We start from the raw sequence: 17786 nt of genomic DNA, 5'->3' as shown, positions 1-17786 counted from the left end.
GCTTTTCTCCTGATTCAATTCATTTATAATTTTGGGGGATCCAGTTCGACCTGAATTTTAACTCTTCCATATCAAAAAAAATTTAGTTTGCTTTTTTAACACCAGACCAAGTGAAAAACGTTGTAAAATGATGGCTACAAACTACATGGAGCCATATTTTGTTTTAAAAATTACGTCACATGTGAGACAGTTTTTATAAGTTATTCAGGGGATCTGACATCGCAACATTTTCCAACCCAGCTTACAAAGACTAAAATGAAGTAGGGGGATTTTTGAACACAAAAAAAATCATGATTTAACAAAGCATCTCGATACATCATTTTTTTGCCCACCTTTATAATATAATCCTATAAATATACAAAAAAGCTCTTTCTACCAAAAACTGAAATATACACTTTAGAAAGGATAGCAATCCCAACTAATCATATGAAAGCAGTGGAAATTGATTATTTTTCCATGACTAATTACTTCAAAGACATTGATGAATCAGCTCATCAGTCGCTCCTTAGATATCTACAGTAGATGAACTAAATGACGTCAGTGCTGTGAAGATGGATGTTCCCGCCCTGATGCAAGTTGAGAGGAGAACTTGACAAAAGTGTTTTCATTCATTCTTTTTTTTAAATGTGTGTCATCTCTCCAAAATGGCAGTTTCCACCTGAACTCCTCGTGACAAACAGCTGGCCTGCAGCAAAATTTGCACACACACACACACACACACACACACACACACACACACACACACACACACACACACACACACACACACACACACACACACACACACACACACACACACAGGAAGGAGGTTAGATTGATCCAGGTTTAGCTCTGAGGGCTAAGAGTTATTGAAGAGAATCATCCCTCCGTAATCATGTTAGAGCCAACCAGACCTGCCCAGTACACACTGCTGTGTGTGTGTGTGTGTAAAAGAGGGAGAGGGAAAGAGGGAGAGATACAAGCTTTCATTTGTTTTGCGTCTCCTTCCTTTCCTTGTTGTTGTCAGGGTCCTCTGAGAAATGTCAATGCGCCCTTCTGTCAAAGTCGCTCTCAATCAGCTAAAACACACACACACACACACACACACACACACACACACACACACACACACACACACACACACACACACACACACACACACACACACAGAAGGTTACGCTGTCATTCACACGGCTGTTGATAAAGCAGACAGAGCTTTGGAGCCCCTCTTGTCACTTTTCATCTGTGCGTCTATCTCTGACACACTTGTTTGTTTCTCTACCTCGTTCTCTGTCTCCTTATCTCCATCACTCCCTTCTCTTTCCTCTCTTTATCTCCCGCTGCGTCCTTACTCCCTCTTTCCTCCCCTTATCTGAGCTCCTCCTGTGCCTGCTCTCCTCATCTCTCCATCGCTCTCTTCCTCCTTTCTGCATCTCTCATTGTCCTTCTGCCAAGCATCTGTGTCTTTATGATTATCAGCTATTAGGAGCTTGTTTAACCCTCAGATCAAATGTGTGTCGTGAAGTATTTGGGCGCCACAGCAACACACACAAACACACAGGGCTTATTAACCCCAGCATGTGGTGATAGTAAGCAGTAAAGGTCTTATCTTCTGTGGGAAAATGCGTCTTTTCCTGCACAACATCACAAACTCTTTAGACATGTTTGCTCACAGGGTAGCTCAAACTTTTAAAGGTCCCATATCATGCTCCTTTTCTGCAGCTTAATGTGGATCATTGATGTCTTCATGAAATGGTAGTAACATGTTTTGGTCCAAAAAGCCAATAAGTCAAGAACAGCTGCATTGTTTCCAGGCTCTCATAGCCCCTCTGTTCAGAACGCTCTGATTTAGTGGGCGTGACCTTCATATGTAAATGAGCCACCACTGATACCGCCCTGCTCTTCAGCGTCACTTAGAGCGGCACCACGAGCTCCGAGTGCACAATGTGAAGGAAACAGCAAAGCTCATTTACCATAACATTACAGGCTAAAACAACAGGCTAACCGCAGCTAAAGTTAGCATCCTAAAGCTAACACAGAGACAGGGGGGACACTGAGGAAAAGCTCTTACATCTGCTCCACAGCACACAGCATTTAAAATACTCATATTTCCAGGGTCCGAGGTTTGTTGGCGAATGGTTGGTAATGTGCATGGATTCAGGACCAGTCTATTCCCTAGCCCTCTGTTGTACTGTCCAAAGTTGGACAAGCAGTCAGCCGTGAAGTGACTAGCGCACACATGCACAGTTTTACTGAGTGTAGCTGGCACATTTCCTTAATAAATTAACTCTAGCCACTTAGTCTTGTCTTCATCCGAGATGGGAAGCTTGTGCATGGAACTATGTGGCTGTTTACAGCCAAAAACAGAGCAGTGATGGCTCTTCAACTTTGGCAACTCTGGAGAGTTCTCTCCAGCAGCGGGGAGAGGAGTGGGTGGGGAGGGGGTTCGGTGGTATCTGCTCTGGTGGACCAATCAGGTCAGACTTGCTCCTGATTGGTCAAAAAAGGGAATCGCTGACATCAGCAAATCCCTAAAATCCAAACAGCTCATTTTAGGTCAGAATTTTACAGTCACAAGCACTACTACATACATGTTTTGTCATTAAATATCACATTTTGTGGGCTGGTGACAAGTTTGTGGGCAAGACAAATTTCACTGAAAGACTTAATAAAGTGATTTTTTCATAATATGGGACCTTTAAAGGTAACAAAAGAATAAAAGGAAACTCTCTGAAAGAGAGAAATTGTTGTTTTGGTTCAACTTTTACAGAAGATTTGTTTTCTTATTGTCCAAAACTAAAAAAAACCTTCATGACAGAGTTCATATTGGCTGAGCACAATTTGTCTTTTTACTGTTAGACATGTGTGACACAGTGTAACAGAGGTCTTGTTCCTTTCCATGTCTTTGTCAAAAACATTTTTGCCAGTCTTCTCTCCACTTTCTGAGCTTGTTTTACTCACAGCAGCTAACTGAGTTGACAACAGTCTTAATCTGTGGGTGGCTGACAAATGGCAGGAGCTTCTTCCCAATGGCCAAATTGAGTCGCCCATGTATCCTAAGCTTTATCCGATAAGTCAAATGTTCAAATGTGTAAATGGTTGGCACATCGATGTGAAATCTGTGCACGATGGCGAGTCTTATTTTCAACCCTTGAAGTGAGACATACAGAGCCAACATAAGGACCAAGGACCAGGATTTTTGTCTCTGGCAGATAAGAAAACTCAGCCTCAGTTTCACATTTATATACAGAAGATGATTCTCTGTGTAGATTTTTTACCAAGCTCGCACCCTAATATGTGCTGACCAGATTTATTTCAACAAGACTGATCATTACAGTGGAAAAGTTGATAATCTTTGATGTATTCATAATTCTGAATGTGTACAGTCTAAAAATTAGTTTAATGGTCAGCAGGTAGTTTGGAGTCAAGCAGATCCGTTGTAGTGTTTCTGCTTGCATCACTTGCACTGAGAGATCTTTAGATAAATGTACAGCTCATACTGGAAACGGTGGTCGTTTGTATGTCAGCTTCTTCAGCATGTAAATGCTACCTTAAATGGAAAACACATCAGCAAGCAAACTCCCGCTTCCTTTACCTGCATATTGATTTGGGAGCTCTGCTTTTGGCCCAGGTCTCAGCAGCTTTAGATTTGGATGCGTTTGTGCTGGTGTCTGCTTCTGAAACCATGGCCAAATACACTCTTTCCTCCCCTCAGACCCACCTCATCATCTTGTCTTTGTGTGTGTGTGTGTGTGTGTGTGTGTGTGTGTGTGTGTGTGTGTGTGTGTGTGTGTGTGTGTGTGTGTGTGTGTGTGTGTGTGTGTGTGTGTGTGTGTGTGTGTGTGTGTGTGTGGTTACTGGGGTGATGGCAGGGTTGGGTAGGCACTCCTCCTTAAGCAAGCGTGTGTGTCTGTGTGTGTGCGAGGCTGCAATCCATGCTAAACTGATTTCGCCATGGCCGCGCCAGGGAGGCTAACACAATTACCGCTGGCTAATGGCCCCACTGACTGAGGGGGGAAGAGAGGCATCGTGGGTAGCTTTCTGGAGGTCTCTCATCTTGCTCTGTTTTCTCTCTTCCATCTCTTTTTTTTCTCCACCAAATGTCTCTGACCCCTTTCTCATCCCTGCTCCCTCACTCTTTTATCATAGTTTCTGGGATACCCGTCGCCCCCGGGTCACCTCGGTTCAGCAGGGTGAAACTTAGAATAATTACAGCAAAAGCAAAGTCAACAAATGCAAATGACTGAAACAATACTGCTCTTTTTTTCTCCCCCGTAGCCATCAGGAGGAAGGAGAATGGCTGGTACGATGAAGAGCATCCCCTTGTGTTCCTCTTCCTCGGCTCATCAGGAATCGGTAAATCTCTCATCCTTCACACCGACACATTCTCTGTAGTTGAACGTCATGAAGTGACAGAAACAAAACCTCTCCAGTTTCCTTAAAGAGGCGGCCAAAACAAACACAGCACTCGAGTTGAGAAGTTCTTGAAGTTTAGTGAACACTTGTGGAGGAGAGCAGATTTGGCCCGACGCTGAAGTGATTTCTAAAGAGACAGAATACACAGGACCACAAAAACATTTATGACACAGCAACATGTAAACAAAAGGTAAACAAACTCAAGCAAGAACTTTCTGTTTTAAACATCTAGAGGAAAATTAGCCCTATACTGCTGAATGTATCATATCTGATACATGAGTTTCAAAGTCCTCTATTTCATCAACAAGATAAATAGTTTCCTTAAGAACAGGTTCAAAAAATTGTTTTAAATGTGTTCTTCCTCCTTGAAATTATCATCCCACTAAAGGCAGCTGAAGTTGCATTTTGGCACTTTCCAAAATGTCTGCTCTCATGAAATCATCCACGCACTTTTTTTCAGGAAAATAACTGCATTTTTTAAGAAGTTGCAGTAAGAAAAACATCTATTTTGTGATTCTTTTTTTTCTTCCTTTTAAGTATTTTCAGCCCCACGGTATGCATCACAATACTTGGGTCACAACAAGTAGAATCACAGTGTATCACAATATTGTCATTTATTGCCATTTTCTACAGTTAACTTCCAAACCTACATAAGAAGTAAAAATATTTTAAATATACTTTGAGATTATATTTATGATACAGTCTATGAGGAATAGGATTGGGTACCTTTCACATTTGAAGCGATACGGTGCCGATACCCGGTACTTGGCAATCGGTACCGGTACTCAATGGTACCAATTTCGGTACTTTTTTGGAGGATGCATTTAGGTACCTAAACATGGTACCTTTTAATTCTGCGTGAACCCGGGACTTTTGACAGAATTTGGTCGGTACCTATAAAAGTACCTAATTCGGTACCCATCCCTAATGAGGAACTTACAGCGAGAAGTAGCTCTTCACCGCCATCTATCACAGTGGAGGTGTAGAAGTCGTATTCTACTTCCAACTCGGCTAAAATACATACATATATATATATACATACACACATATATATACGTATATATATATATATATATATATATATCTATATCTATTTATCTATATATATCTTTATATCATATATATATATATATATATATATATATATATATATATATATATATATATATATATATATATATATATATATATATATATATGATAGATATTCCTAAAAAATTTACTAAAAAGTTGCTAAAACTGCTCAATTTATCAAATGTGACATAAAAATTACATCATAAACAAAATGTTGAGAGGGTTAATAAAAATCTCAAAACGAGAATTTTCTGTCTGTTTTTGGATTGGTCAGGCTTTTAAGGGTCAATTTAAAGTTGATAATAATCAGTAATGACAGGTTATGTTGACTAGGTTGGGTCATAAAAGTCAGACTTTTTTAAAGCACCAAATTGTTGATGATGATGGTAGAGAATTCATGTGTAATTTGCGGACAGGTGACAGATGAACTCTCATTCACTCCAAGTGCTAGCGGCACTATCCTGATGCCACCAGGCCAGAGAAGATTAGCCAGCTCTTTAGAGTGCTGAAAGGAAGCTGTTACAGCCACTTGTCATTTCATTCAGAGCTGGTGTTAAAGACAGACTTTGGCTGAACTGCAGACTCTCTGTTCTGATGGCTATCACTCCACCAGAAAGAACAGCAGCCACTAATGAAGAGCGGGAAGGAAGCACAGAAAACACCAAACTTATTTCTGCCGTAGCCAGGGACTTAGTTGGAACTCATTGATTATTAATTTATCTTCTAACGCTCAAATATAAAACTGACTGTGAATGTCTCTTTCTACTAAAGATTCACAGGATTTCAGGACATGTCAGGCAGTACAGAACAGATTCATGTATACACATCAGACACTGGAGGAAACTTAAAGAGATCATCTTAAATGTTCTTATACGAAAGCAAAAAAAAGTCTGTCTGTCTGTCTATATATATGTGTGTCTGTGTGAGGGTGGAGGAAAAGATGGAGACAGGAATATTAAGCGCTGGCTGGATGGCTAAAAAAGAGTGAGACAGTGAAATGACAGGCCAGAGAGATGGATGAAGAAGAGACAGTGTTCATATTCTCTGTTGCCTTCAGCGACAAACAGTGGCCATGAGACATCAATATTAAACATGGCAACAAGATACACACACGCGCACACACACACACACACACATATGCATACCAAACACAAGCCATCAATATCTTATATGAGCATTTATATGCAGAATATTTTACTGACAAACACAATGTGCGCTTCTCGAGAGGAGGAGACGACTGAAAGCTGTTGAAGAGGCTCAGTTGTAAACTTAGAGAAAAGATTTTTTTCTTAGTTTTTCACATTTTTTGAAACTTAAAACAAACAGAGTTTAATGATGTATCTGCCGTTTATGTGTGTTACCACAGGAAAGACCGAGCTGGCAAAACAGGTGGCTCGCTACATGCACAAAGACACCAAAAAGGTTTGTCATGCAGCATCACCAATGCACACATTTTATATTTAGGTGTACGATTTATAAGAGGCCCAAAGCATTTAAAGTGAGTCTGTTTGTCATCAAACTAATTAGTATCATTAAACACATGGATACAGTTTGATGTTCTGCCTTTCCCAGAGGTTTATTAAATGGATTATTTGATTCCAGGGTTTTATTCGTATGGATATGTCAGAGTTTCAGGAAAAACATGAGGTAAGATGCTTTCTATCTTCTCTCAGTGTGTTTGCTCTCTGACTCCTGAATCATACATTATATGTTGAGTATGTTGCTCTAACAGGGGTTCATTTCAATCCATTTGTGATTCTGCTACAGTGAAATATTGGATTAATTTTCTTTATTTACTCATACTGGATGCATAAACCAAAATGAATGTTGTTTGTGTCTTGTTGCTCTTCTGTGTGAGCTGTTGATGATGAATATGTTTAATCAGTGAATCAGAGTTTAGCACATTGCTACTGTTAGGAATGGAGTCTAATCACTGCACCTCAGGGTCTTTATGCTGGGCTCAGTTTTTAAGATTTTCTGCATGGTTAGTATCCGCACAAAGTGCTGTAAGTCCTGAGTGATCCCAGTTTGACTCATCACACACACTTACACCTCTCAGGTGGCCAAATTCATCGGCTCTCCTCCAGGGTATGTGGGACACGAGGAAGGTGGTCAGCTGACCAAGCTGCTGAAGGCTTGTCCCAACGCTGTGGTCCTGTTTGATGAGGTAGACAAAGCCCACCCTGACGTTCTTACCATCATGCTGCAGCTCTTTGATGAGGTGAGCGTACGAACACTTAAAACAGAGCTGGGAAAAATATCTTACACCTTAAAATGTGAAGTTACTTTATTCTGTTTGTGATGATTACAAAATATCACACAGGGTCGCCTCACTGATGGGAAGGGGAAGACCATCGAGTGTAAGGACGCCATCTTCATCATGACTTCCAATGTAGCAAGTGATGAGATCGCCGACCATGCGCTGCAGCTCCGTCAGGAGGCTGAGCAGGTCACCCGCAGGAAGCTGGCTGACAACCTCGGTGAGAGAAATGTTCTGAAATACATAGATAGTCAACAATACAAACACTAACTTGAGACTTCAAGTTCATGATAAAGAGTCACATTTATTATGCACATTGTATGAAGCAGCAAATCACAGCTTAAAACCGGGATTTAATTCGTTTTCAATTTGTGTTCCCCAGAGGATGTTCAGAAAAGTGACGACATCACAATCTCTCGACAGTTTAAAGAATCTGTCATTCGACCAATCCTGAAGGTAAAAGCTTCCATTTAACAGCGCACACACACACACACACACACACACACACACACACACACACACACACACACACACACACACACACACACAGTCCCCTTGATTTGTTTTACCAAGATTCAAGACAAATGTTGCACTTTCAAGTATTTGTGTCGTTGACTTTGTTTTTTTACTTTCTCCCCCTCCAGTCTCATTTCCGGAGAGATGAGTTTCTTGGTCGGATCAATGAGATCGTGTACTTCCTGCCGTTTTGTCACTCTGAGTTGCTGCAGCTGGTCAGTAAGGAGCTCAGCTTCTGGGCCAAAAAGGTATGTCACTCTGTGACCACTTACAATGACATCCAAAAGTACATTTAGGGATATACACTTAAAGAAAATGACAAATGATGTCTTCACTTTTGTTTGGATAAACTTTGTACAAAATCAGGTCTAACACTGAACAAACTCTCTGTGTGTATTTGAGAACAAGATTCTTGGTACCATCTTCACAAAACTCTACATTTATCACACAGGTGTCTTTCAGTGTGTCGGGGGGCCCTACCCACTGTGTTGTGCAGTCGCTGAGCTTAGCAGGAGCCCTCACAGATCAATATAATGTGCCACTACTACTCACTGTAATGTGATTACAGTGTTTAACATGTGGAGCCTTCATCAATATTTAATTATTAATATTAAAGCTGCTGCTCTGACAGTCTGCAGACTGTCGCTGTGCTTTGTGTGTCTTTTGTATGTTGCTGTTGATGATGTATTTAGTTGTATTTATTTTCTCTAAGTATGAGCTTCTTGTGGTGACTGTCTGTATGCAGCAGCTGTATTTAAAGCAGAATTCCTATGATTACAGAATCCTCATGAGGGGTTTCTTTTACAGCCACTTAAGTTGGACAAATGAAATGTTTACTGTTCTCATAATTGCCTTTAATGTGGTATTAGTGCTGCTGTAATATTGGTGCTTATTTCTCTGGAGTGAAACGTGGTATTGTATTTATTGAATGGAGTGTTAACATCAGTAGCTAAATGAGCAGTTCAAAGCGCTGCTATTGACTGGTGTTTGATTAAAACGCATTAAGGGCCTGTTGATTAGCACTGTCAGACATGCTGCGTGACAGGATCTCCTCTCTGCTGCAGCATGTGTCTCCTTTTCGTCATCATCTCATGTCTCTTCATACTATTTGAGGGTCTTGCGTTTGGTCTTTTTCAACATTAACACATGCTGTTTTTTTCATTTTTTGAACCTTGTCCTATGATCAGGCTAAGCAGCGCCACGACATCACTCTTCAGTGGGATCGCCCTGTTCTGGACCTGTTAGCAGGTGGATACAACATGCACTACGGAGCACGATCCATCAAACATGAGGTAACAATGATCATTGCACAAAAGTATTTCACTTGTCAATAAATTCAACGATAACTGTGAGATAAACTTTGCAACAGAGTAGAGCTGGAGCTGTGTGGTCAGAGTAGGCAGTATCCTGCATATTATAGATGCTGAACTTCAAGTGTTTCAACCCAAAGCAAAAACTGTTAATTCTCTAATGACTAAGGCCTGAACCACACGTATATGGATATATTCCTAAACGCACATTTTTCTGTCCAATTGGGCCTCTCAACCACACAAACACGGCGATTTCACCCACATAAACGGAGATTTTTAAAAACAGATAAAAAAGTGAAGAAATAAAAAAATATCCCGTTGAGTGGATCCGTGTAGCGGTGTTAAACGGAGCTGTTGTTGACGCGATGACGTCAAGCGCCTAACAACAAGTCACTGGCTGTTTTCGAATTTGCCTACTACATACTGCTTATGAAAGTAGTATGTAGTAGGCACTGCCTACTACATACTACTTTCATAAGCAGTATGTAGCATGACTGTTCAGTTGGGTTAATTTTTGTAGTATGCTACGCTGGTCTTCAGTTCGAAGAAAACAGAAGGCTGACTTTTTTTCCCAAAAAAAACTTTATTGAAAATGTACAAAATAAACGAACCACGAGTAACTTATCTGCAAATATATTTGCATATAGGCCACTGTGTTTGACTGCGCATGCTCATAACGTTCTTCTTCTATGGTTTTCACATTTTGCCAACCTGCCACATATCGGCCAGGCATGGCATTGCAGGCTTCAGATGTGATCGCTTTCAGTTTGGCCTCTTCGTATGGACAGAGATATTTCTGTGGTGTGGACGGAGATTTTTTTTTTAAACGAGGACAAAGATATCCGATCAAAAAAATATCCATATACGTGTGGTTCAGGCCTAAAGCTGATGAGTGTTTCAGCTATTTGTATGGAACAGTTTTGAAATATTAACCACCACTAAACTCACCACTGGTTCCTCAGGTTGAGCGACGAGTTGTCAACCAGTTAGCTGCAGCCTACGAGCAGGAGCTGCTGCCTAAAGGCTGCACCCTGCGTCTGTCCGTCGAATCAGAGGACCAAGAGGAGAAGAAAGCACCCAGTCTACGCCTGGAGGTACTGGGAGAGGACAGCTCATCAAGAACGCTGGACATCCGCCCACCACTCAGCCCTGAACACTGAAAATATAAAAAAACACAGAGAAATTATATCAGTATTTATCAACATATAGACACTCACCTCACAAACATCACACTCATATCTTCATCATCATCATCATCATCACAGTGTCAGGAGGATGGATAGTTTTTGGCGCTTGTTACCAATAAAAGGACCTCTGATCACACATCACTGCCTCTGTTTCAGTACATGATGCTGAAATAACTCTGCTCAACATGTTACTACATACAAACAAGGTGCTGTAAACTTTAGTCAAGTTACAACTGGAACCAAATCAACGCAACCACAGGCTTTTAGATGAGTCATGCTGATATCAGGAGGATGAACATGTTACATCATGTGAGATGTTAAATGTAAGTTAGAGGCTTCATTGTGCCTGTGCAGCTTCATCAACATCAAGCATGTTTTCATCAGTGTATCCAAGCCATCTATCAGCTGATAGAAACACTGTCACATCATGTTTGTTGTAGATTCACGTAGCTGTGACATTTATTCTCTTTATTATTGTAAAGGACAGGAAGCAGAAAAAATATTTAATATTTATTAGAGATATAAATGTTTATGTAAGATAAAGGCAATGAACAAGGTATATGTTACAGGAGGTGGAGGAGGGTGGAGAGCAATAGATGAAAAAATAAGGTAGATGTTTAAAAAAAATCTTGTCTCTTAAAATTCTCTCTCTTCAGGAAGTATGAACAACCAAAGACGGTTTGCCTCAGAGTCTGTTCACTGTCTGTGTATTCACTTAAACACATATTTTCTTACCAGCAAAGCTTCACTGATAGATGCTTGTAAACAAACCTGCTTTTTGGTTTCATTTCCGTAAAGAATGAAACACCATGCAGCAGATATGTCAGTGGGATGATGGGTAATATAACTGCCATGTGAATTGTGTCTGTTGATGCATGTTAATGTGAAAGGATCTCATCTGTCCCGGCGTGTGCTCTGCTGCTTTGCAGGGCAGTCTGTTTGACACATAGAGAAATTTAGGGTCATAAAGAAATAATATTCAAAGTGTCATTTCATAAATGTTTGAAGAGCTTGTTGAGGAGGCACCAAATGTAATCACGCCACATTTTTCATTCTTGTAACACAACCTCCACCACGTAAATAAAGTGGTCACAACAAAAAAGAGGGAATTCCTCTGTTTTTGTTCCGTTTGTGTTCAGCTGACACTCCTGATGGATGGACGAATGGATGTGTGAGTGAGGGATGGACGGAGAGAGACCAGTGCCTGGGTGGGAATTCCACGACAATAATGCTTGTCCACCTTGTGAAGCGACATGACAGAGGAATTTACTGGGAATTCTCTATGGGACGGTTTGTGTGAGACGCTGGGAAAGAATGCAGAGCAGAAAATGCTACAAAAATGCTCACACACACACACACCACACACACACAGCAGGAATGATTCCCCTATGGAGAGGGATTAGCATGCAACAGAAAAAGACACATTAAGGAGACTGTTCTTCCTGGACCCCCCAACAACACAAATCTAGTCTGTTTAATTCACATCTACAGCTGTTTTGACTCTGTACAGTGACGCTCCTGTTTTTATTTCAGTCCCTTTGCAACACTCACCGCACTACACTGCTGTAGTTTTAAGCAGAGCCACAACTAAAAGTTAACCGACTGATTTACATTGAATAAACCAATCAACTAAAAACTCAGCTGTGAAGAACAGCCAAAAAACAAGCGTTCCTGCTCCTGAGACCTAAAGATCTGCTGCTTTTTATTTGTGTTATATCACAGTAGGTTATGAGTGTTTTTTTTCTTAGGTGTCATTTTGGGCTCTTGCAACATAGAGGAAGTGTTTTTAAGACTTTTTCCTTTTTATTAGCAAAATGATGAAGTGAAAAGAAAACATAAATCCATAATGAAAATAAATGTTACTTGCAGTCCCAATTTTCTTCACAGAGTTCTTTCCTCAGTCTCATCTCTGAGGTCTCAAAGCCCTTAAACCTTTGAGAAACTCCTTAAAATCCTCTTTCATTTATTCCTCATCTCCTTTATGATCTGTATAGTTTTAATAATGGAAATCAATGTAGGATATTGGCCTTTACAGACATTCACTTTATCAGTGTCACACAGCAGAACCGTAGTTAATCTTCTGCTGAGTGCGACTCTTTGTAAAACTACTCTCTATTCCTCATTTAGCATCTCATGATTCTGAGTTTTGTTGTGTCTTCTGTAGTTTTTCTCGGAATATGTGTCAGATACTTAAGATATGATCTGTATGTGTTTGACTCCTCAAAGCAGCAATCAGTAAAAGTTTATGTGATGGCTGCATCTCTGAACAGTAGATCTGGTTTTGCTTTGATACCTTCAGGCTTTTCCCGTCTCCTTTAACCCTCAAACACATCTACACTTTATGGTTTTAGGAAGTCAAGCCACTGTATATGTGTGTGTATATGTGTGTGTATGTGCACGTGTGTATCCATTTACCCTCCCCGAGGAGGAAGACGAGAACAAGAGGAGGAGGAGAAAGAGAAGAGGCTCTTAGTCTGTCCGTCAGGCTATTTCTGACTGCTGCCATTTCTCTGATTAGATTATGGAGAAACAGAAACCTGGCCCTCCATCGTCCTAACCTCCCTCTAACTCCATCTCCCTTTCTCCTCTCCCTCCACCTCATGCTCATCTTTTCCCTCTTCTCCATCTTTTTCTTTCTGTCCTCCTGTCCATCGCTCTCCCTCTATCCTCATCTTGTCCTGGTGTTCTCCTTACCCTCTAGAGGAGAAATCTTAAACACAGGAGGTCATGTGACCAAGACTTCTTGATGTGTATCAGTATGAATTTACAAACTGCTTCAGAGCAAATCAACAAAATAAGTGGTTTGACTGTCTTGTTCAATAAGGCAAACCTTGCAGTCCAGAAAATTCTGGCGTCTAGAGATCATAAAAAGCAGAAAGGCACTTTGCTTATCTTGATTGTCACTTAAAATTGGCCAAATCTGTGACAACTTTACAGCCTTCAAACATTCCTCCAGATTTGAGACCAGCACAATAAAACATGCCTCCTGAGTTAGGTCTGCTCATATAATCTGTTCCCTGAACAATTTCTGTTCAGGTGTGTTTGGTTTTCTGTTGCAGTGCAGCAGAGCTTCAAAGAGGTGCAGCAGCAGCAGCCAGGTGGAGGTGCTGAATGATGAACGACTACTAGCGACTCTCCCATTATCATATCTGTCCCTGCTCTTAACGGGGGATTTTCATCCGTGTCCCTCTGCACTCCTCTCATCCCTCCCTTCCTCTCTTTCCCTCATTCTGCTCCCCCAGGAAAGCAATCGATACCACCTCCATTACCTCCCTCAGTGCTCCTCTCTGCGCTCACTTAAAGATGCTGCTCATTCATAGAGCTGAGGAGCGCACTGACATCAGTCTGCGCATTTATGGTTCTACATGTTGGTGAGAAATAAGACTCCCAGCTTTGGTGTTAACTCACGGTGGATATACGGATGGGACGGAAAGGGGGAATGTCTATGTGAGTGTGTTTGGTGGGGTACGAACACCGGATGCCGCGCCGTTACCGCAAGTCAATCACGTGACATTCCCCAGGGAGAATTGGCATAAAAAAGCCCACCAAAAACACACCAGTCTGTCCTCCTTTCTTTTAAAGAAAAGGAACAAATCCATTCCGCCTAATTCGAACCTTGCTCAGGGACAGCTCGCGTGGCAGATTGCAGCCTAATTAGTTTAGGGGGAATTTAATTCAATTAACTTTCCACAGCTCCGCGCGCCCCGCCGCTGGGCTGCTTTCAGAGCGCGGGGCCAGAGCTCGAGATCTAATTAGCGTGTTTGGAGAAGCTCTCCTGCGCGCGACCATCCCTCGCCGCTCCAGCTGTGGCGTACGTGCGCGTGCGTGCATGAGTGTGGGTGTGAGCGTGTGTGTACTGTGGTCTCCCGGGACCTGGTTTTTATCCTAAAAAGCTTCTTTTTTAAGTAACATGCCGTTATCCATTAGGATAATACAGGTCTGGTGCCGCAGTGGAGAGATGCGCGCAGCATGAGAATCAGCGCAGCTGCTCTGCGTCATGTTCCTGCTGCTCAAAGCTGGTTTGACTGATGTTACAGTGGATTTACGGCTGGACGAGTGTCATCTGATAGATCATTAACAGGCCCATTTGAGACAGAGCTACAGCCACTCGATGGACAAACATTTTCATTGCGAGGCACTGATTGATTTGTCACATCTTTTATGGAAATTAAAGAGTGATCAGATAGAAATATCTAACATTTGTGCATGCTTTCTGCACAGCTCTTGATAAGACTGTGTATGGGGCTAATGGCGTTGTATGGCGTTGTAAAGCACCACATTTTTACTCAGGGAAATTTGTCTCAGTGCATGGGGAGAGGGGCTTTTTTAGGGTGATGCACTTTGTTAAAGACGGCAGTGAGCAAAACTCAGATGATTTTTTTTAACTGTAATATTCTTGTTACCGTGGTTGGATTTACTAAGACTACCAGCTGATTTTGATGATGCACCATCAGAGTCGAAAAATGTAAGTACAGCCCGCTGGCTGCTGTTGCTCCGCGTCTCTAACACAGTCAGACGCGCGCCGTCGTCTCCAGCTAATGCGTCACACTGCATTCGGGTAATTGGGGATTGAAATGCGGCGACTGTCGCACCGATGGGACTACAACTCAGGGCCCATCGCCGCCTCCTTCCCTCCTGCTCAGTCTCTCATCCATCACTGCGCAAATCAAAAGCACCGCGTGCCTCTGCTGCTGGAGAGACGCGAGCTGATGTTAACGGCAAGTCTGACTCCTGATTTTATTGTAAGCGATCAAATCCACCAGAGAGGGTCTGAAGGAGCGCGATGACATGACACATTTTAGTGACACTGCAGGGATAGGGCTGTGAGGAAGACACGGGCCTGCTGGCTATGAGTGGATGAGTTGAAGAAAAGTTTTTACGGATTACAGGAGATTTATACCGTCACCATTTTATCTAGAAATAATATTTCGATTACAAAATACACAAGGCTATTTTAACTGGAATTATGACTATGATGGTACCGATACGCGCGCAAAAATGGGAGCCACTGTTTTACGCACAAGCAGAATGTGCCACTCAAAGCTGCAACAAGATGAAACCATGCGCAAGAAGCCTTTTTTCCCAAAAAACGGCCACCGTTTCGCCCTCCGACTTTTATCCATTTCTGACAGCTACAAGTCTAATAATTTTCATTCGTAACTGAAAAATGTCAAAACAAATTTACAAACTACTGCGCAGGGCAGATAACTAAAATGTTCGAACAATTGGACGCTGTTATAAATTACTGGTAAAACGATTTCAGTCCAAACAAACACTTTTTTTTCATTAACCACAATTCGAATTTGATAATTTCAACGACGTTATTTTGTAAAAAAAAAAAAAAATATATATATATATATATATAACATGTTCATAAAATGTTGACTATTACATTACGTGATTTGTCACTGAGAACAGCATACAGTCCCTCACTATAGATTTAACTGAGGGCCGAGGCTTGGGCATTGTATTGCAGCAGCCAGCAGCTGAGCTCAAAATAAATTTGATTAGGTCTTTACGTGATCAGACATCTATCACTGACGTCTGCTAATTCTTAATACAATACAAAATAATAGCCCAGTACTACTCCATTCTTTGCATTTACGCACACATACGTGCTTGACTAAGAGGGGGTTACTTTTCAGCCCTGGGGATCGATGGCAGCCCCAGTCCGCAGCAGAAAACAGGAGCAATGTGCGCTCTGAGCTCTCGTGATGGATGAACCTGCAGGTTTTCTCTCTGACTGACAGCTACACTCAGTTTTCAGACCACCACCGCTTGTCCCGAAACAGATACCGGACTGGCCCTCCCGCGAGGCTTTTCTTTCAGCCAGTGTCTCATTCTTTACTCATCCCTTATCCCTTGTCTTTATCAATACACCTCTTCATTTCTCTATCAAGACCATCCATCATAGAGATCACTCTCCCCAACACCCTGACACCCACACACACTAGTTGTTCGTTAAGATAAATCTGCATGCAGATCTGCATATCTGCAGTCAGAGTCTTTTAGCTGCAAGACTTTCAAAAACAATTACAGTAGCATGGAAAGATGGGAGCAGAGGGGGAACAAACGTTGGGAATCTAATTACAGATGGTGGCCTTTCGTGTTTGTAAAAGGCGGAGGAAGACATGAAATTATGTTCTCTCTGGGCAGTATCATTAATTCTGCTTCTGCAGAGAGGGGAAAAATATCCATCCGCAGAATGTTAAATTAAACAAGTATATATATATATATATATATATATATATATATATATATATATATATATATATATATATATATATATATATATATATATATATATATATATATATATATATATATATATATATATATATATATATATATATATATATATATATGGTTTTTTTTTTTCATTGATATCTCTAAATCATAGCAAAAATCTATCCTGGCAAAATCTATTTAGAGGGTTCATATTTTTTAGTACTAATTGTAAATGTTTATTAATCACTATCAGTTGCACAACATTATTATTGAATAGATAAACCCACTGAATGGACACTGAATCATAACCCATAGCAAAGCGCTAGCACCGCAAGTAAAGATTTTTCTATAACCCAGTCCTCCATGGGCCTATAATCCCTATAGTCAGGGTTCCTCTCTCAGGGGCCCTCAGGAGCCTCTGGGGGACCATTGTGCCACCCTCTGTTGACTCAGACGTCATGAATGCCAAAGATCCCCGTTACTGTTTCCGTCCATGAATGTAAAAGTCCAAAGTTAAAGCCTCCGCATGCAGAGGAGAAGTCTCCCCCTGCGCAGGAGCACTAAAGGGCGGATTAGTGGCCTGGAAGAGACCGCTCCCCTCTTTGAAGGGATTAAAGTTTAAATGCTTTAAAGCGGGAGGACTAGGGTCGCTCCTAGATGCTCTTTTTTGGAGGCAGGAACAGGCTGCAGAGTTTAACTTTGAAACAGTTTAAGTTTCTCGGTAAACTCACCTCTGAACCCAGCAGACGGGACTAGGACGCACAACAGACGGAAGGCCTGGGAGCTCTCTGTTTCGTGGCAGCCTGAAAAAAAAAT

The 17786-nt window shown here is 41.4% G+C and overlaps 1 protein-coding gene across 1 annotated transcript in view; it reads left to right on the top strand.

Moving 5' to 3' along the window:
* The window catches only part of clpb (ClpB family mitochondrial disaggregase), a 37457-nt gene extending 26067 nt beyond the window's left edge, over nucleotides 1–11390 (top strand). Inside the window, exons 8-16 of the mRNA XM_074679013.1 lie at nucleotides 4258–4335; nucleotides 6836–6891; nucleotides 7072–7116; nucleotides 7529–7690; nucleotides 7793–7949; nucleotides 8112–8185; nucleotides 8374–8493; nucleotides 9433–9537; nucleotides 10518–11390. Of these exons, the coding sequence (XP_074535114.1) occupies nucleotides 4258–4335; nucleotides 6836–6891; nucleotides 7072–7116; nucleotides 7529–7690; nucleotides 7793–7949; nucleotides 8112–8185; nucleotides 8374–8493; nucleotides 9433–9537; nucleotides 10518–10715 (995 nt within the window). The 3' untranslated portion in view covers nucleotides 10716–11390. The remainder of the gene's footprint in view (nucleotides 1–4257; nucleotides 4336–6835; nucleotides 6892–7071; nucleotides 7117–7528; nucleotides 7691–7792; nucleotides 7950–8111; nucleotides 8186–8373; nucleotides 8494–9432; nucleotides 9538–10517) is intronic.
* The last annotated feature ends 6396 nt before the right edge of the window (nucleotides 11391–17786 follow it).

Source organism: Halichoeres trimaculatus, unplaced genomic scaffold (genome assembly GCF_033239565.1).
Source record: "Halichoeres trimaculatus isolate MK-OKI-2021-1 unplaced genomic scaffold, fHalTri1.1 fHalTri1_scaffold_9, whole genome shotgun sequence".
NCBI classification, from domain to species: Eukaryota; Metazoa; Chordata; class Actinopteri; order Labriformes; family Labridae; genus Halichoeres; species Halichoeres trimaculatus.
The sequence above is the reverse complement of the archived record's forward strand: the minus strand, read 5'-3'. Positions and strand labels throughout refer to the sequence as shown.